At 49.3% G+C, this 20865-nt stretch overlaps 1 protein-coding gene across 12 annotated transcripts in view; it reads right to left on the minus strand.

The window, feature by feature from the left end:
• Positions 1 to 20865, minus strand: part of Tle1 (TLE family member 1, transcriptional corepressor) — a 108814-nt gene that overhangs the window by 65332 nt on the left and 22617 nt on the right. For 8 of the 12 annotated variants that reach the window (XM_070035816.1, XM_070035815.1, XM_070035818.1 and 5 more), the window contains exons 5-6: positions 8595 to 8657; positions 6782 to 6856 (exon numbers count right to left, since the gene is read on the minus strand). In XM_070035816.1, coding sequence (XP_069891917.1) covers positions 6782 to 6856; positions 8595 to 8657 — 138 coding nt within the window. Of the gene's footprint in view, positions 1 to 6751; positions 6857 to 8594; positions 8658 to 20865 lie in introns of all 12 variants that reach the window. The other 4 variants (XM_070035812.1, XM_070035810.1, XM_070035807.1 and 1 more) reach the window with 1 other exon arrangement.

Below are 20865 nucleotides of genomic sequence, written 5' to 3' on the forward strand. Positions count from 1 at the left end.
AAGCTCACATATAGGATGGCGATGATCGGTAGAGGGTAGATCGTAAGTGCTCTCAACACACACTCGCCACACCCTGACCACGGCAAGGTGACAGACCTGCGAACATCATTTCACAATGACCATCAACACATCAAGCGGTACACTGGCGTGTACAGGTCCCCCCTCTACACTCTAGAGGGGGGAGAGGACGATACCCGGAGCAGGCAAGGCTCCGGGACAAGGAGGCACACCTCCAAGAAACGGAGGTCAGTTCTGCATGTCAGCCCAGCTACCAGGCCTAGCTTTCCCGCACGATCACCGTCCCGCTGGTCCGCCTCCACTCCAGGGCCCTCGGGACTCTGATGAAGACCAGAGCTCCAGGACTAAAAGAGCCTGCATTTAAATGTTTTAGAAAGCCACTTTTGTGAAGAACCCATGATGTACTGGGTTCAAAGCCGTCCTCAGCTAGGAGGGAAATGCAAGTTAAATCTACGAGGTGATACCACCCTAGAATAGACTAGTTGTAAAGAGGAAGGGCTCATGTGGCTCAAGCAGGGTGCATGCCTAACAGGCTCAGGTTCTTTGTTGTTTCTTTTTGTGCCTGTACGAAGTGGGCTTGAACCCAGGGCCGTCCTTGGCTCTCTTGCTCATGGCTGGTGCTCTATCACTTAAATCATGCCTCCAGTCTGAGCAACTGAATTTTTATACACTAGTGTGGAGATGTGAAAGGGTACAGACTACACTGGAAAATATGATGCCTGTTGCTCGAAAAGTTAAACATAAAGCCGGATGGCAGTGACTCACACCTATAATCCTAGGTACTCAGGAGGCTGAGAGCTGAGGATCACAGTTCAAAGCCATGCAACTCTGTGAGACCCTTATCTACAATTAGCCAGCAAAAAGCCAGAAGTGGAATTGTGGCTCAAGTGACAGAGTGCCAACCATAGCCAACAAGGAAAAGCACTTAAGTGAGAGCAAGAGGCCTTGAGTTCAAGCCCCAGTACTGGCACCAAAAAATAAGAAAACACACACACACACACACACACACACCCCATACATTAATAGTGCATCAGCAACTTTACTAATGACTAAAAAGAGCAAAGACTTAACAGGAGTATCTAGATACTGTGGCTAAACTGCACTTGTCAGACACCTTGTACTCTCAGTGGAAAAACAAACAACTTGACCAAAGGAAAAAGAGCAGGCATCAAGATCAACTTCCTTTCACTTACTGCTCCTTTCTTGCGGAAATTTAATAAAGGGATGGGTTATAAGAGTTACAGGAGAAGGAAGTTATAAGAGTTACAGTAGAAGGAAGGTCACTAAACATGCTAGTAGACTTAGAAGACCCATGTTGTTAGTCTTCTCTGCTGGGTAACAGGATATGCATTATTCTCCCAGGGTGAATTTGTTTTATAAGGAAACTTACGGCGGGGTTACTGTGGGCTTTTCCAGGGATTAGCTGCATGCTCAAGAAATAAGAGGCTACCTCATCCTCTTAAATTCACACACTACAATCCATCCCCCAGACAGCTGACAGCTACAGGCAAAGGACAAGAATAACCACCTACCGTTGGCTAATCCTTACACCAACCATCCCACACAGAGCCAGGCAGTCCTTCAGTCTACAACTCAATCTCCAGGACACAGTCTCCTGCAGGCACCGGAGTTCGTTCCACAGCTGTTCCAAACACACAGTCTTGACGTAGCACCATACCCTCAACTTCCCTTATTTTCACACTGAGCTGTTTTAAAAATACAGACTTATAAATGTGTCTGCAAAGCAAGACAATACAAATTTCACCAATATCCAGAGCTGCTGTAGACTCTGCCCGGTAAAATTAGGGAGGAAAACAAGGCTGCCTGCTTCCTTGAGTTCACCAAGTTCAAAGCATGGGGGCATAGGAAGGTACTCGAGCGTTCTCACAGCTGCTCAAACGCCGGGCATCGTGTGGATGAAGGACAAGCCCACAAGGCCCTGGCCCGGCTCTCGGCTTCCGCCCCCCTCCATCGCCACCACAGCCGCCCCTGCGCTCTGCCCGCAAGGGGTGCCCTGGCTCCTCACCTAGGAGGAGGAAGCCAACGAGGTCTTGTCCTCACAGCTTCCCCCCGAGCTCTCTGTGTTCTCAAAACTTTACTTTTTCCTCTCATTTTGTACTTGTCTGCTCATGGAAAGGCAAACGGCAATGCTGGGTACTTATTAAGAGGAAATTATGCTGGGCACTGGTGGCTCACGCCTGTCATCCTAGCTACTCAGGAGGCTGAGATCTGAGGACCACGGTGCAAAGCCAGCCCCGGCAGGAAAGCCTATGACACTCATTTCCAATTAATCACCAGAATACGGAAGCAGAGCTGTGGCTCAAAGTGGTAGAGTGCTACTAGCCTTGAGCAAAAGCGCTCAGGGACAGCAAGCACCCAGACCCTGAGTTCAAGCCCCAGGACCGACAAAAAATTTAAAAATAATTTAAAAAAAAAAAAAGAAAATTATGCTGGGTAGTGGCTCACACCTGTCATCCTAGCTATTCAAGAGGCTGAGATCTGAGGATCACAGCTCAAAGCCAGCCCAGGCAGAAAAGTTCATGAGACTCTTATCAACAATTAAGCAGTAAAAACAAAACAAAAAATGAGAAGTGGAGCTGTGGCTCAGGGGTACAGCACCAACCTTGAACAAAAAAAAAAAAAACAAAGACAGCACCTACGCCCTGAGTTCAAGCCCCAGTCCTGGATCAAAAACTTTACATAATGAAAATAAAAGTAAATAAAAAGGCAAGCACATAAGACTGAATGGCAGAGCATCTGACTGGGTGTATTCTCCAACCTACAGCCATGACCACCACCAGGAGAGGAAAGCGGCGTGGTCACCGGGTGCTCACAGGAATCCACCGACCAGGGCCCAGGGACACAAGAAACCACAGTCGACTGCCAACCTTTTCCAGGTCAAGGAGTTGGGTCCACACGGGTGAAGGCTACTAGCCAATTCCTATACCCAGGAAAGCAGCTCTGGCAGACATTACAACATTACGACCCACTACAGATGGGGCACTCAGAAGGCTCACAAAGCCAGTAAGGCCAGTGAGCGTCCGGCCCGCCTGTCCCTATGCTTTATCCAGAGCACCACCGATACAAATGCAAGTATGACCGTGACACACATGAAACTGGGCAACAAGTGGTTAGAAACAATAAGCAACCGTGCAATCATTTTTCTTTTAAAAAGAAAACCACACTCAACCAACTACTAATGTTACTGGGGGGAGGGGGTTCTGTGTGCGAGTGCTATTTTTTACTTTTCACTCAGAGAACCACCACCTTCTTTTAAAGGTGAGAAAGCAGCGGAGCACCAGTACTGGGCAGGTGTGGGAAGTGATCAAACTGCACACTGGAGATCTGTGCACCTGACACGCCCAGCAGGACTGTCCGGCATCCAGGCCGGCCTGGGGGGGGGGGGGGCTGCGAGACTCCAGTCCTGGCAATGGCAGCGGCACTCACGGGCCGAAGCAAGGAGGTCCCAAGCCAGGACAGTCCCGGCATAAAGAAAGACCCGACCTTGGAAACACCCAGTGCAGAAGAGACTGAAGGCATAGTTCAAATGGTAGAGCACTTGAGTTCAATTCCCAGTACTACCCAAAAGGGGGAGCTCGTCAGCGGCTCAGGAGCCTGAGAATCAAAGTTCTAAGCTAGCCTGGACAGAAAAGTCTTGGGAGACTTTTATCTCCAATGAACCTGTAAAAACAGAGAAGTGAAGTGGAGGTGTGTCTCAAGTAGCAGAGCTCCACCGGTAAGCCAAACCCAACAGCGAATGAGAGCATGAGGCTCTGAGTTAAGCTCCAGAACTGGTACCAAAACAAATTAAAGATAGACAGTCTATCAAAAATAGTTCAGTACCGCCAAACAAATGGTACTTTAAGGATCAGTATTCTATATAAAAGACAAGGGGGACACGGTTAAAATTCAGCATTTCTGTGCAATGTGGAAACATTTCTATGCTGGGGAGAAATAGGCATCATCCACTCACTAATAAGGAGAGAACAGAGAAATCACAGCTTCCTCTCTTCCTCCTCCCTAGCACCACAGGCCCAGACACAGGCTGAGCTCACCTGAGAGTTGTGTGTCCTTGAGAAGACTGAACCTCCTTCAGGTTTGCTAAAGAGAAATATCATCAGCCCTGTCAAGCAAGAAGCTCCTTGATAGTTCCTTCACGGGAATGAGAATGTTTCGACTCATTTGCATCTCAAAGGGTACTCCCTTCATGATCTCTCACACTCTAATAGGTGTCTAAACCACTAAATTACTACTTCTTTGCTTAGCCTCCAAGTCCAGGCAGACTAAGAGCTTGGTCTCCCATGGTTCTTTCCCTTAGGCTGGTCCCTGAACAGTACTGACAGCTGCTATCAAACCCGGCCGCACGTACCCTGCCACAGCTGCTGCTTGTAGGAACAGACAGTCTCCCGGTGCCCCGCCCCTCTGGGGAGACAGGTTGACACACTGCATGTTCAATGAAGGGGTGCAAAGGTCCACTGAATTGTCAACTCAATTTTATGCTACTTCGATTTTCCAGGATGCACACAATTCCTTTCAAGCAACAAGCAAGCAAACATATGCCAGAGCACGAATCGTACGGTGCAAGATAATTATTGATAACTGTGGACTTTAAAAGCACCTTCTGACACAAATTAATAGACTGACCCAAAAACTTCAAAGGTAAAAACTGCGCATGCCCAAGATGTCTGAAGACGCACAAAGGACATGAGCCTTGCGCTGGGCCCAATGCACCAATTTGGGTCACTGTTGCTATGCTATCAGAGCTGATCAGCCTGTGTAATCTCAACGTTGTTCCTGGACTGACGCCACTCAGACACTTGGCGCTTCAGCCGCCCTTCTAAAACAACATGCTATTTTTATCTTCTGTTTCCATTCAAAATGGGTATTATCTACAAACATCTGGTTAATACCATCTCCCCCTTTTCAAAGTGTAGGTCCAAAAGAGATTCACAGGGGCTAGGCTGTGCCTTTCAGAATTTAAATAAAGTCTTTTACTACTGAAAAGTTACATGTAGCTGATTGTTTGCCTAACATGTGTGAGGCCCTGGGTTCAGTCCCCAACATTAACAGGAAACAAAAGAAAAATTACACATGACGACTTAGAGCCCACCAGAAACCAAACATGTTCCATGAAGTTGAGCTGGGTAATTGAGGGCTTCTTTGCATATGTTTTCTTTTAATCAAAACAGGCTTTTCTATCCTCATTCATTTGGGCTAAAAAAAAAAAATAGTAATGTTCTGTGCTCCAGCTACAAGTACAATTCCCTATTAGTCTCTGCTAATCAAACACAGTACATGCAAAAGTACCGGTGAATATTTGATTTGATCTCTGAAATAAAGCAATTCATTACAGAAGGCAGCAGACAAATGCAGATGTAATTGTGTTTTTTTGTTGAATGTGATTAGAGAACCCACTAAGTAACAGTCAAAAAAAAAAAATGTGAAGGGGAAGAAAGGCTGAGCGGAGATGTGGGGGACAAGGAGGGAGACTGTTTATGCAGAGCTAAGCTGTCAAGTGTAATAAAGCAGCTTGAATAAAATTTAAGCTGAAAATCCACTGAAGCTCCCCATTTCAGGGAGGAAAAAGCTATTAAAAGGAAATGAAGGTCACCCTCCCAGTTTATTTCACCTAATTGACTGCCAATAGCTAACCACAGACAACCCCACTGCAGATCTGCAATTGAGAAACCGATGAAAGGAGAGTTTTCAAGCTGAGGCTCACTCTTTAATCCCCCGGCTCTTATGTTTTTTCTCCATCTCCAGTTGGGATGTAATTTTAAGCCCTGATGGATTAACTGGCTCCATTGTCCGAGGCCAGCTTTGGACTGTGGCACTCCTAATCCGTACAGCAGCATGTCTAATTATCATTACAAAGTGTCTGAGGGGACTATAAAGACCAGCAGGGCATCTTCTCACAGCAATTAACATAAATTGATAAATGAGTGATTTTGAATCCGCTCAGGGCACTCACACATGAATAAAATCAGAAAGGACCCTCCCTTGTTCAGCAACCGCCTTCCCTTCATCTGGAAGGGAGCAGAGCACATGAGAACCATCCCCGGGTCCTGCTGCGGGCGGGCAGGTGGGGGGCAAACCCGGGCCGAAGGAGGGCACACAGGCATAGCACGCTCACGGAGTCCCTTCATACAGGGAGGTGACCTGAGACTGGCAGGCAGCGGCGGGCACAGAGTGCTCACTGAGCTCCACCCAAGTCTAGAGCACAGGGCAGACAATCCGCACTTCTTCCATGGCTGGGGAGCGTTCTTTTCATTGGTGGGCCACTTAAAAATTCATGGAAGGGCACACACAAAAAAGGGGAAGGCGCAGTCACAAAGGTCTGAATACCCTAGGAAGCAAAAGGCAACAGCAGAGAGAGCTCAGGACCCATCTTGACCTCACTGGGACTGAATGTTTGCGGCTGGAAAGCAAGAAAAAGTATTCAAAACGCACGCTTAAAGCTTCCACTTGACTATTGGCCCAAAGGTGGTTTAAGTGTCCCAGGATAAACTAGAGGCTACTTTCCCCCTTGAACACAGATTCGTTTTCCGTCCCCCCCCTAAAATCTCTCTACTATCATGGGTCCTGATGTTATGGTCTCTTCCCTTGTACATCGCAGTAGACACTCAAACCCTCCCCACCCACCTTTCCCTTCTCAAGTCAGTCAACATCAAATTATGTTCATATACATGCTAAGCCATCAAACTAGTAAGAAGTGAAAGCTGGTGATACACACTGTAGGAGGTAGACCTGGAAGGCCACGTACCCCGATGATGGCGTTCAGCTCTGCCATGGTCACCTGCTTGGCACGCTCCACAGCCTGGGCCACCTGTTGTTGATGCTTTGAAAACAAGAGGAGCGCGTGTTAGCAACAGCCAAGAACTTCCTTGTTCATTCTAATAACAAAAAGAGCTGCAGGCAAAAAGACAACAGGGTTAAGCTGGAAAAGCTGCCTCATTCTGGAATCCCTGCTACTGGAGAGGCTGAGATCAGCCTTGGAGTCTAGCCCCTTAAAAAGCTCAGCAGATCCTCACCTCAACCAGTAAAAAGTTGGGTGTGGCAGGCACACCTGTTAGTTAGGATAACACCTGTTATCCTAACTAGAGGGAGACAGAAATAGGAGGACCGAAATCCAGGCTGGTTCAGGCAGAAATGCAAGCCTATTTACTTATGGGGCAGGGATTCAGCCTCCAGTGGTATAGAGCCTCAAAAAGAACTTGAGAACAGAGCTTGTTAGATTAAGTCCTGAATAAAGTTGATAGCAATTACATTGTTTTGGTTTTTGTGCTGGTACTAGGGCTTCAAGTTAGGGCCCCATGCTCTTGTTTCACTTTTTCTCTCAAGGCTGGTGTTCTACCACTTAAGCCACACTTTTACTTCTGCTTTTTTTTGTTTTTTGTTTTTTGTTTTTTTGCTGGATTAATTAGGCAACTCTAGGAATTTCTCTTTTTCTTTTAGCCCTTTGACTTGTGGTAGAAAGATTCCCTTAGTTTGGGTACTTCCCAATTCCATTCACAAGTAAATATGCAGCCACAAGTGAACTTTGATAGGACTGGGATCAACAGCATTAAAATCTAATAAACAGCTGGCAGTGATCAATGGCGGATGACACCCCTGGTATTCCAACTCCCTGCTCACGGAGCTTTCCTCCCTATCAAGACACCTTCTTAAGAAGGTGAGAACTCTCAGACACATTCAGCAGCTTATATCCAAGGCAAAACTAAAAGACAATGTTGAGTCAACTTCACTGACTGCTTACACAAAGCTCTTTCCCTCTCACCATGTTAAGATAAGCCTCAATGTGCTTAAATAAAATGGCTCATCTCTGTGACTCCAGCCTGACATAGCCGGAGTATGAGTACCAACAGGGAGTATGAGCAGTCCATAACACTACAAACCAAACAGGAAGTCGGCCTGCACGGCCAGCCTCCACGGTGCCACCCTGAACGCAGCAAGAGAAAGAAGAAAAGAAAGCAAAGAGAGCCAGGCTCCAGGGAGTGTCTATAACCTTAGCGACTCAGGAGGCTGAGATTTGAAGAACTTGGTTCCAAGCCAACTCAGGCAGGAAAGTCTGTGCGACACCAGGTAACCACAAAATCAAAAGCCAGCACTCAAGCAGGAGAGCAGCAGCCTTAATAAAAAATAGCGAAGGGACAGCACCTAAACCCTGAGCTCAAGCCCCGGCTGGTACACAAAGCTAAACAAACCCCTCCACCAAAAAATAAGTAAGTAAAAACCCAACAAGAAAAAAGACAGAAGGTCATCCAGATCCTAAGCTATCAAGCTTACATTACTCCAAAAAAAGGAAAAAAAGAAGAGATAAAGAGAGCTTTCTGTTTGGTAGTCATTTTGCAGTTTTTCCATAGGAAAAAAAATTAGCTTGGGGTTGAGCGTCTGTCACCACTTGTGCAGCAAGCCTCAGATGTGTCAGACGGGATGGCAGGGGGCTTACACACTTCAGCTCTAACAGATGTTCTTCACACTTGTTCCTTGTGATAAAATTAACATCTTAAAACTAGCTAATTTGCAAACAGAGAAGCAACATAATTGCACTTTAACAGCTGAACAGCTTTACTTACTTCCTGAGACAGAAACGGGATGACTTGTGCGCAGATCGTGTTCAGCCTCTTGGCGATCTCAGTCTGCAAAGAGAAAGCCACACCAGCGTTTAGAGCACCTCAGTCAGCTGACTCCACACCAGCACTCACAGTCAGCTGACTCCACACCAGCAACACTCAGTCAGCTGACTCCACACCAGCACTCACAGTCAGCTGACTTCACACCAGCAACACTCACAGTCAGCTGACTTCACACCAGCAACACTCAGTCAGCTGACTTCACACCAGCAACACTCAGTCAGCTACTTCACACCAGCAACACTCAGTCAGCTGACTTCACACCAGCAACACTCAGTCAGCTGACTTCACACCAGCACTCAGTCAGCTGACTTCACACCAGCAACACTCAGTCAGCTGACTTCACACCAGCAACACAGTCAGCTGACTTCACACCAGCAACACTCAGTCAGCTGACTCCACACCAGCAACACTCAGTCAGCTGACTCCACACCAGCAACACTCAGTCAGCTGACTTCACACCAGCAACACTCAGTCAGCTGACTTCACACCAGCAACACTCAGTCAGCTGACTTCACACCAGCAACACTCAGTCAGCTGACTCCACACCAGCACTCACAGTCAGCCGACTCCACACCAGCAACACTCAGTCAGCTGACTTCACACTGCAACACTCAGTCAGCTGACTTCACACTGCAACACTCAGTCAGCTGACTTCACACTGCAACACTCAGTCAGCTGACTTCACACCAGCAACACTCAGTCAGCTGACTTCACACCAGCGACACTCAGTCAGCTGACTTCACACCAGCGACACTCAGTCAGCTGACTTCACACTGCAACACTCAGCTGACTTCACACCAGCAACACTCAGTCAGCTGACTTCACACCAGCAACACTCAGTCAGCTGACTTCACACTGCAACACTTGGTGCTCTCCCCTACTCTCTCCTGAAGACAGAAGATTGTTTCTCCTGGTTGTTACTGATATTTATCTTGAGAGAAGAGGAAGGCCGTGCCCTCTCCCCCCACCTCCCCGCCCGCACCCATTGCAAAGTACAACCCACATGCAAAGTGTATTGGTCACTTAATAAAAAGATAATGAGTAGCTTAATTGAGTGGAAATATCTACATGGTTTAAGGCTATCTAGCCGTTTCAATCGAGAGATGAGAAACTCCAGTAATACGCTTTTGTAATGATGGTGTACGGTGGCATATTGATGCCATTATAGCAAGTTCATTTAAATTGGTATCAGAAGCTATAAAGCCTGGCTTTCAAAGATGTGAGTTAAGGTGAGAGGAAGGATGAAGGCCCAGTGACTTCCTGCCAACTCACCCCAACTTCTAAGTTAGTATCCTACTCTGTCTCAAAATGTCAAGCAAACCACAGAAACATTACTAAAATCAGAACTCAAGTCTAACAGGATGACTGGTTCCTGATACCCGGGGTACCTGGGGTTCAGTGTCACCACACAGGCTCGAGGTGTCCTGAGCAGGGGTCACACGGGCTGCTGCGAAGACCTCAAAGCCCTCGAGGCCCGCCCTGCCAGGGTGAGGGGACAGACCCCCAGCCTAGGGGGACAGAGCCCCACAGCCTGCCCAACACCCCTCCTGCCGCACGGTAGCTCTGCTGTCCTCTGAGGGGAGGAACCAGTCCTGAGGAACGGCACGGAAGTGGATCTGGAGAGAGGCCTTGCCAATTCCATCACTTTCTGTGCTTACCAAATGCTGCGTCTATTTCCGAATTAGACAATAAAACAGATCAAGAGATGAAAATTACAAGGCAACTGGGCACCCGAGAGGAACAGGAGAGAGAGCAAGGTAAAGCAGAACCCCACGCACTTTACAGAAGGGCCTCGTTCTGTCCCCTCACATAGCCTGTTTCTCTGGAACTGAGTTTAGCCCAATTCTCCGGTCACAGATGAGACAGGGTTACAGACCTTTCCATGGAACACACGTCCCAGAAGGGGAAGCGAAGCGACTGGTCTAGAGAGCAAACGAATGACCTTGCTTTAGAACAGCAGGTACAGAGAGCTAGGAAAATAAAAAAGCGCATCTGTGCCAGGTGCAGAAACAAAACTCGGTGGACCCCACCCGGCTCACTGGGCACCCCACCTGCTCAAGGTGACCCAAGGTCACAGCCCCTCGAGAGCAAGACAGGCTTTCCATTCCTATGGAGCAGCGTGACACACACCTGTGTAACACGCGTTCACCTAAGGGGGCAGCGCTCCCTCTGTGAATTCCTTCTTATGGTTTCCTGACTATAGAAAGCACAGTGCTCAGGTGGCACTCTTACCTGGCTAGTGTGCACAAGGACCGAGGTTTGATCCTTATCATCACAAAATACAGAAAAACTGATTTTAAACACACACACACACACACACACACACACAGTGTGCAAACACGGGGGTATAATTGACAGGGAAGCATAAAATTAAAATAAAGCCAGGTTCTAAGTGGCTCACACCTATAATCCTAGCTGCTCAGGAGGCCAAGATCTGAGGATCCTGGTTCAATGCCAACCTAGTCAGGATAGTGTGTGAGGCTCTTATCTCCAATTACCTACCTCAAATGTCAAACGTGACTCAGTGATGAGTGCTGGCCTTAAGCAAAAATAAAAACCAGGCTGCACTCAAGCCTCAGGACTTGCGCGCACGCGCGCACGCACACGTACACACACACACACACACACACACACACACACACACACACACACACACAGAAGGAGGAGGTGGGGGTGGGAGAAAAGAAGAAAAGACAGTTAAAATAACCCTAAATCCGCATCCAAGGAGAATCACAGGCCCTGAGGGGCGGGCCAGCACTGCGCACGGGCAGAAGCAGCTGTTCCAGACAACCTACCAGGAAAGGCCTCCTGCTATGCGTGCTCTATCACATCTCCCACTCAAATCAATGTCCCTTTCACTCAAAAGACCAAATATGACTGAGAAAATGTCCACCAACTCCACTCTACAAACATACTGATGATATTCAGGCACTCCTGGTACCAGTAGGTATTTATGTCCCATCTAACTTTCCACCATTACAAACGGTATGTCAAATAACCCTCCCTACAGATCTCTGAAAGGACCCCTTGCAAGTGAAACTTCTGTGTCGAAGCGTTTGCACATTTTAAATTGTAATCAGTGCGGCCAAAGTGCCAGCAGAAAAGCTAGACAAACTCACACCACTGCCTGCCAGCGGTGCTTGCGCGTCTACCCAGAGTCAATATTGGGTTTTGTTGACCTTTTTTTAATCTTTATCCATCTAGTAAATTTTAAAAAAAATGACCTCGTTCTTATTTGCATTGCTTGTATTCTTCTTAAAGTTAAACGTTTAACTATTTTCCTTTCTCTTTTTTTGCTGGTGTTCAATCACTGTCTTTTTGTAGCGGTTCTTTACATAAGACAATTACTGACCCTTCAACGCAGCTTGCCATTTGTCTTTCAGCCACGAAAGTGGACTTTCAGCTGGACAGAGCATTCAGCTGTTAGATGGACAAACTGAAGAATTACCTTCTCACACTTCTGCTTTTTGGATTAGAACACACCAAGATTATACAACCCATGCTTCATTTTGCTTCTGGTGCCACTAGGGCTGCTTTTTATACTTAATTTTACTTCATTCAACTGGACCTTATTTTGGTTTAGGAAGAAAACAATGTCCTCATCTTTTCCTAGCAATAGAACACATGTGTTGGTACATAAACTGTCTTCAAGGCAGAACTGGACACAGTCGGAGGACGACCTAAGTCCCACTCTGGGCCAGATGTGGTGGCACGCCTATAATCCCATCAACCAACAGGCTGAGGCAGGTAGATCTCAAGTTCCAGGTATTCCTGGACCATCTCATGTCACACAATGCAAGCAAGACAGAAGAAAAACATCCACGCTGATTCATCACTTTTGGACCAGTACCAGTACCTGATCTCAAGGCCTGGCCTTGTCCCTTAGTATTTTTGCTCAAGTCTGACACTCTAGTACTTGATCCACAGCTCTACTTCTAGATTTTTGGTTATTATTTGAGGGCAAGAGTCTCATATGGCTTTCCTGCCTAGGCTGGCACTGGACTTCAATCCTCAGGTCACAGCTTTTCCTGAGTATCGAGAATTACAAGTATGAGTCACCGGTGTTGGGATCTTGTATTAAAGCAATCAAAAGGAAAACAAAAGCAGCACAGACCAAAGATAACAAAATGGAATAGACTAGATATGACTAAAGCAAGAAGAATAAGGCTATAGATCAAACACAGATCAAAGCTTAACTTGATGAGGAATCATCAAAATCCAAGTCAACTGTGAAATTTCTAAGAAGTCTGGAGAAGTTAAGGGAAACAAGATCAGTGGGGAACGGGGGAATCTTATCTAAGCTGTCTCTCTCCTCTGCTAGATCCATAAAACCTTAATCTACCTTGACCAGGGCCCCTGATCTGAGCCAGGAGATCCGAGTTCAAGTCTCGCCTCTTGTATAGGACGGCTGCCCTGGAGACCCAGAAATGCTGAGCTGGGCCTGGCCCTCGGTCTACCCGAGATGGCTGCGGGTCACCTCTCCCGGCCAGCTCTGGGAGGGTGTGGCATGCACCGCAGTGCTCTGGGGGCTGGGAGGTACATCAGCACCTCCAGCTCCATGGGCAGGATGTCAGGTGGTGAGGGCAACCACAGCAGACCCAGCAACCGTGAGTACTGTCAGCCTGGCCTTTGACACCGGGTGCTGCTGCTAGGTTCTTAACGTAGCACAATCAACAAGCAGGACTGCTCCTCCCCACCTTCCATTCAAGGCCAGGCGTCTCAAAGCGGGCGAGTTGGGAGAGCGGGCCTTCCTTCAGTCACTGTCAGAGTTCGGCAGCCTTTTCACACTCCATTTTCCCTCTCTGGAAGACTAGACACTCCCAAGAAAAAGCTGAGCACACTAACTGTATCTTCCACCTAGAAATCATGTTTCTGCTCAAAGCTGAAGGCACATTTTGTGCCTGCGAGGCCACAACAAACACTTATGAATGAATCCCCCAGCCTGGACTTCTGTAACAGTGAGGTCAGGGCAAACCGGCGTCCAGGACTTATGCAGCCTCCCACCCAGACCCGCGGGCCCGCCTCCCCCACAGGCAGCAGGCAGCAGGCCGCAGGCCGCAGGCCGCAGGGGTCCAGATGGCCTGCTGACCTTCCTGCATGCTCCTTGCACATGTCCGTGGCCCGCTCTGACGCACACATGCTGACCAATTTGCCTTCATCACGAAATTTAGGTTTGTGTCTGAGAAAACCAGTACAAGGCGTCCCAAATTAACTAATCTACTTCAGCGTTCCAGCAAATCAAGGTGAAGCCGGGGCCAGTGGCTCATGCCTGTAAGCCTGGCTATTCTGAAGGCTGTGTGATCTGAAGACCGAGGATCAAAGCCAGGCCAGGCAGGAAAGGCCAGGAGATTCTTATCACCAATTAGCCACCAGTAAAACGGAAGTGGAGCTGTGGCTCAAAGTGGTAGAGCGCTAGCTTTGAGAAGAAAAGCTCAGAGACAATACCCAGGCCCTGAATTCAAGCCCCATGCCCGACCAAACAAATAAATAAGTAAAAACAAAATCAAATTGGCTATACTATCCACATGCTTCTCCAAACTGCTTTTCAAACCAAGAGTCCCCACCACAATCCTTCAAGGCCTTCCTCAATGCCACTCAGAAGTTGCCTTCACCCGTAACACCAATAAACACAACCTTCTCTAAGATTCTCCACAGCACTCACTCTCATTTCATAAACTGCATCTATGTGCGGCAAAGCAAATGTTGTATCGCTTCCACAGCTCCCTAAGGCCTTCCTGCAACAAGTCTTCTCAATACAACAGATGGGAAGCATGCAAACAAGACTCCTGGTCAATACTTAGACGCAGCTTCACCAGACCCCCTCCCCCCAAACCGACCATGGGTCCATACGCCACAGAACTTACACAAGTCAGGGTTCGTTGAACTTTGAAGGGGAATCTCCCTGCACCCCTAAACTCAATGACACATCAGGTAAACCATTACTACCTGATGTTAGAGTAAAGAACCAAATCCTTAAATTCCCAGGCATAACCTTCATTGTGCTGTGTACAGTAGTGTGTGTCTGTAGTCTCAGCACTCAGCAGGCTGAGACAGGTGGATTGCAAGTTCAAAGTCAGCCTGAGCTACATGGCAAGATCCTGTATCCAAGAAGAAAAAACAAACCGAAACAAGAGCCAGGTGCTGGTGGCTCATGCGTGAAATCCTAACCTCTCAAGGGACTGAGATCTGAGGATCACATTCAGAGTCAGTCCAGGCAGGAAAGTCTGTGAAACCCTTATCTCCAATTAACCACCAGAAAGCCAGAAGTGGCGCTGTGGCTCAAAGTGGCAGAGTGCTGAGCACAAAAGCTGGGGGACAGCACCCTACAATCAACCAAAAAAGGAGGGAGAAGGAAGAGGAAGACAGGGAGAGAGGGAGGGAGAGAAAAAGGGAGGGAGAAGAAGGGAGAGGGAGGGAGAGAGGGAAGGAGGGAGGGAGAGAGGCAGAGGGGGAGAGGGGGAGAGAAAGGGAAAGAGGAGGGAGAGGGAGAGAGGGAGAGAGGGAAGGGGGGAAGGAGGGAGGGAGAGGAAGGAGAGAAGGAGGGAGAAGAAGAGGGAGGGTAGGAGGGAGAGCAGGAAGAGGGAGGGAGGCGGGAGGGAGGGAGAGGAGGAAAGAGAGGGAAGGAACGTATTAAAACTTGGGGGAGGGGGCTCTTTGTGGTGTGGTGTGTTGTTTACTGTGGTGCTAGTACTGGCTCTTGGCCTTAGGCCCAGTGCTGACTCTTTAGATTTCTCACTCAAGGCTGGGGCTCTATCATTTGAGCCATACCCCCATTTCTGGCTTTTGTGGAGTTTAATTTGAGATAGTATCTTACAGACTGACTTTCCTCCCAGAGGAAAGTGCGATCTTCAGATCTCAGCCTCCTGCGTAGCTGGGATGACAGGCAAGAGCCGGTGGCGCGTGGCAAGTATTTACGAGGTTTGTTGTTGTTAGTCACATAAGAAAGGTGATGAGTACATTGCTCGGCTAACTTGTTACCCTTCCCTCATTTTCTCCCTTTCCCTTCCCCTGACTCCACTCACCAAATTGTACAGATCATTTCCAACACATTGTCTGTGAGTATCGCCGTTGCATTGGTTCCGCCTTTGTCCTTTGTCTCACCCCATTTTGTTGCTCTCCTTCCCCTCCCTAGTTCAAATAAACATGTATACAATACCCAGGGTACCCAAATCAAATACAGTGACAACGGGATGAACCATAGGTGGAAAACACACACACACACACACACACACACACACACACACACACACACACACACACACACACACACACACACACACACACACACACACACACAGAAATCCCGTAGCGCATTACAAACAACTACTAAGAAAAACCTCTTGTGTCCCTCCGTGTCTTGTTCGCTGCCCCTGGCATCATCGTATGGTCACAGGTGCGTAGCTAGTGAGCGGCTCTGCTCATCTGCTAGGATTATCTGACATGTATACTTAAGAGGGCTTTTTGGCAGGGTTTTTAAACTACAGGTTTGATTTTCTGAGCATCTGAACTGAAGAGTCATTTAGTCCCTTGAGATCGTCCCTGAGATGATCAAGAGCCTGCCGTCTCCTCTACCACACAGCACGGAGCCGTGAGAGCCGTCTCTACCACACAGCACGGAGCCGTGAGAGCCGTCTCTACCACACAGCACGGAGCCCTGAGAGCCGTCTCTACCACACAGCACGGAGCCGTGAGAGCCGTCTATACCACACAGCACGGAGCCTTGAGAGCCGTCTCTACCACACAGCACGGAGCCGTGAGAGCCGTCTCTACCACACAGCAGCACGGAGCCGTGAGAGCCGTCTCCTCTACCACACAGCACGGAGCCGTGAGAGCCGTCTCTACCACACAGCACGGAGCCGTGAGAGCTGTCTATACCACACAGCACAGTGCCGTGAGAGCCGTCTCTACCACACAGCACGGAGCCGTGAGAGCCGTCTCTACCACACAGCAGCACGGTACCGTGAGAGCCGTCTCTACCACACAGCACGGAGCCGTGAGAGCCGTCTCCTCTACCACACAGCACGGAGCCGTGAGAGCCGTCTCTACCACACAGCACGGAGCCATCTCCAGCTCCAGCCAGGGTGAGGCCGGCATGAAGAGCGCGGCCCGCAGGGCTCGAAGCTGGCCAGGGGCACACTGCCCGTCACCCACAGCCCCAGCGAGAACTCCACCGGGATCAGAGCCGCCAACAGTGCTCTCCTGAGGGCTGGCTAAGTGATCTTGCGGTTTGCCCGACCCAATCGGAAAGTCAAGAGGAAAACGCCCTGGACTGTTCGTAAGAAGTGTCTGGCGACAGATACAATGGACAAGGACATGAAAACAAGGCACAGAAAAGGAAATAAATGGATAACTTCTAAATCACTTCTTACCAGAAATTGCTGGAACTGTAAAACAACAGCCCTAACCACAAGGGGGAAAAAAATGTTCAAACTCTCTGAGCAATAAAACAAACGTCAAGTTGGTGCTAAGTAAGCAGTTAAGATTGCTTAAAAATAAAAAAAATTAATAAAAACCCAGTGGGTCCAAGTTCTCAGGAGATGTGAGTACATATTAGTAATGACTAATGGCACTGAATTGGTACCATCATCTAAGCAAATGGGTAGTGTGTTTCAAGAGCATGAAATTATTCCAACTTTTGGTAGGGCATCACACCACCAAGAGCTTACGCTAATGAAATCGTTCACATGAAGAGCGTGCCATGCCTGAAACGGCTCCGCACAGCCGTGCTCATTCCAAAGCAAGAAAAAAAGGCCAGGTGTAAGATGGACAGCAGGGCTGGACAGCAGTGGCTCACGCCTCCAATCCTAGCTACAAAGGAGGCTGAGATCCAAGGATCACAATTTGAAGCCAGCCCTGGCAGAAAAGTCCTTGAAACCCTTACCTCCAATTAACCACCAAAAAGCCAGATGTGGGTAGAGCTGTGGCCCAAATAGCAGAGTGCTGGCCTTGAGCAAAGACACTAAGGGACAGAATCCAAGTTCTGGACTTAAGCCCCAGTACCAGCACGCGGGGGGGAATGAAGAAAGGAAAGAGAAAAAAGACAAGAAGACAGAGAGAGAGAAAGAGAGAGAGAGAGAGAGAGAGAGAGAAAGAGAGAAAGAGAAAGAGGGGGGGAGGGAGGGAGTGGGGGAGACCGGCAGCAGTTGAACACATCCTGACCATCTATGCGTTTCTGGAAAAGGCTGAGCTCCGGGCAGGTCACCTGTGTCATATTAAGGGAGCCATGGCCAACACTTACCAACCCACAGACACACACAAGTCCTGAAGTCACACTTAAAGCAATGATACTAAAATGTCCAGACATTACTAGATGGAGAGGGGACTACCATCCATGCGTGGTGGGAGGGTCACACGTGTGGGGGGGGAGGGGGGTCAGTGGGCCAGGCACTGTTAGCTGATACCCTCCATAAAAAGTGCTGCTACCCTGGGGTAGCAGGGCCACTGGTGCCCGGCCCCGCGGCTCCTCCTCCAGGAACCTGTGAAAACGTCCCAGTCCATACTGACAAATTGGAAAGGGGTGTCACGACTGAACCCCCGAAGCCATCTGGCCACCTGACCCCTCTTACGACCTTCAAACCTCACCTGACCCCTCTCACCACCTTCAAACCTCACCTGACGCCTCTCACCACCTTCAAACCTCACCTGATGCCTCTCACCACCTTCAAACCACACCTGACCCTCTCACCATCTTCAAATCACACCTGACCCCTCTTACAACCTTCAAATCACACCTGACCCCTCTCACCACCTTCAAATCACACCTGACCCCTCTCACCATCTTCAAATCACACCTGACGCCTCTCACCACCTTCAAACCACACCTGACCCTCTCACCATCTTCAAATCACACCTGACCCCTCTTACAACCTTCAAATCACACCTGACCCCTCTCACCATCTTCAAATCACACCTGACGCCTCTCACCACCTTCAAACCACACCTGACCCTCTCACCATCTTCAAACCACACCTGACGCCTCTTACCACCTTCAAATCACACCTGACCCCTCTTACGACCTTCAAATCACACCTGACCCTCTCACCACCTGCAAATCACACCTGACGCCTCTCACCACCTTCAAATCACACCTGACGCCTCTCACCATCTTCAAACCACACCTGATGCCTCTTACCACCTTCAAATCACACCTGACCCCTCTCACCACCTTCAAATCACACCTGACCCTCTCACCATCTTCAAATCACACCTGACCCTCTCACCACCTGCAAATCACACCTGACCCCTCTCACCACCTTCAAATCACACCTGACCCCTCTCACCATCTTCAAATCACACCTGACCCTCTCACCACCTTCAAATCACACATAAAGAAACCAACACAGAGGACTGATCTGTGTGAAATCAGACACCACACGTCCTGGCTGGACACAGAGGGGAAGTGGGGCGCGCTGGACCCGAAATGCGCGCTGGCAGCTGAACTCGGCCCCTGCCTGGGAAGCAGCCGCGGGCGGCCACCCGCCAGCCAGCAGAGACTCCATACGAGGAGTCGACGTGACAGTCAAGACAGGGTCACTGCACCCCTCCCCTCCTGCCCCCCCTGCCCCCCCTGCCCCCCTGCCGGAAGGCTCTCAAGACAGAACAGGCACTGCATGAGGGACTCCGCTTATGGAGCAAGCCAAGCCCAATTCCCTCTCGGTGCTCTCCCTCCCAGGCACAGGCAATCACGTATCAACTATTGTCCACCAACGGAGGGGAAGCCAGCCCGGAAGGTGGCATCTGGTAACCCTAAAGGAAACTCAGGCTGTGTTACAGTGGCCGACGTAAAGCACTGCAAACGCTCCTCCAACGCTGGCTTCCTTTTCCTAAGAAAGGTCCTCTGCCAAAAGACAGCCACCAAAGTGATCTGCTCTCAGTGGCTTCATACGTGAGCACCATGCTTTGCCAATATGTCCACGAAAAGCTAAGTCTGTCGTAGATTCTAAGGCGTCGGTGGGCCTGGGTTGAGCACCACAGTGCTAGCACCAGGTAGGGTAGCGCAGACTGAGGCGCTAACAACCCCAGCCAGGCCGCGGCAGAGTGGGCGTGAGCCCAGCTCCAAGACAGTACCCACAGCAGCGTGGCCAGTCGTATTTTGGGAAAACTTAAAATAATAACAATAATGTGAGGCGAGCCAGGCACGGGTGGCTCATGACCTGCACCCCTAGCTACTCCAGAGGCCAAGAGCTGAGGGTCGCAGTTTGAAGCCAGCTGGGTGAAAGAAAGTCTGTGAGACTCTCATCTTCAACTGACCACCAGAAAACCGGAAGTGGCGCTGTGGCTCAAAGTGGTATGGTGCTTGCCTTGAGCAACAGAGCTCAGGGGCAGCGCCCAGGTCTTGAGTTCTAGCCCCATGACCAATACAGTGAGGTGTTTGTGCGATTTCCTGTGGGAGTCAGTGGCTTTCTTGTTTTACTTCTCCATGACGGTGACTGAGCGCCAACTCTTGCCAGCGGGCAGCACCTGGCTAGTAGGGCGACACCTTCACACAGGGGTTAGGAAGCCAATGAGGGTGTTGATGGTTCCCCTGAAGGGCTGAGGCCCAGCCCCGAAGCTTCTGATTGAGACCCAGACCTGAAAGCCTGCGTGTCTTTCTAGCAAGTTCCAAGTGATCCCGAAGCTAGTGGCCGAGGGCTACAGTGACAAGCTCTGCCAAGCGCTCTCGCACCTCTTCGCGTTCCCCGTGGGAATGGACTCAAAGGTTACAACAACCTTCCCAGGGTCTGAACAAGCTGCTGGAGAGGTTGGTCTGCCACAACACTCAGCAATCCCACGGAGAGGTGGGCGTGGGGAGTGGGGAACCCACAGGGGTAGTAATCCTAGCCACTCAGGAGGTTGAGATCTGAGGATCCAAGTTCGAAGTCAGCCTGAGAAGGAAAATCCTTGAGACGCTCATCGCCAGTTCACCAGCAAAAAGCCAAAAGTAGAGGTGTGTCTGAGAGCGAGTCCACTCAGGGCCAGGGCTCAGGCCAAGTTCAGCAAGCATGCATGTACACATCCTATCACCAGCGCAAGGCCAGGGTCTAGGAAGGCATTTCTCCTGTGCAGAACCTGGAATCCCTGTTCATGTAAATGATTCCACCCATGGCAATGTCCCGTCCCTTCTCCAAACCTGTGATTAAGCCAAAACCAAGAGTACCAGCTGACAGAGACCTTTCAGTCGCTCAACTCATCAGAACATAAGTCCCCAGTTTCTGGCAGATAACATCTTCTG

The sequence above is a fragment of the Dipodomys merriami genome, unplaced genomic scaffold (assembly GCF_024711535.1).
Source record: "Dipodomys merriami isolate MVZ:Mamm:240054 unplaced genomic scaffold, mDipMer1.0.p SCAF_26, whole genome shotgun sequence".
Taxonomy (NCBI): Eukaryota; Metazoa; Chordata; class Mammalia; order Rodentia; family Heteromyidae; genus Dipodomys; species Dipodomys merriami.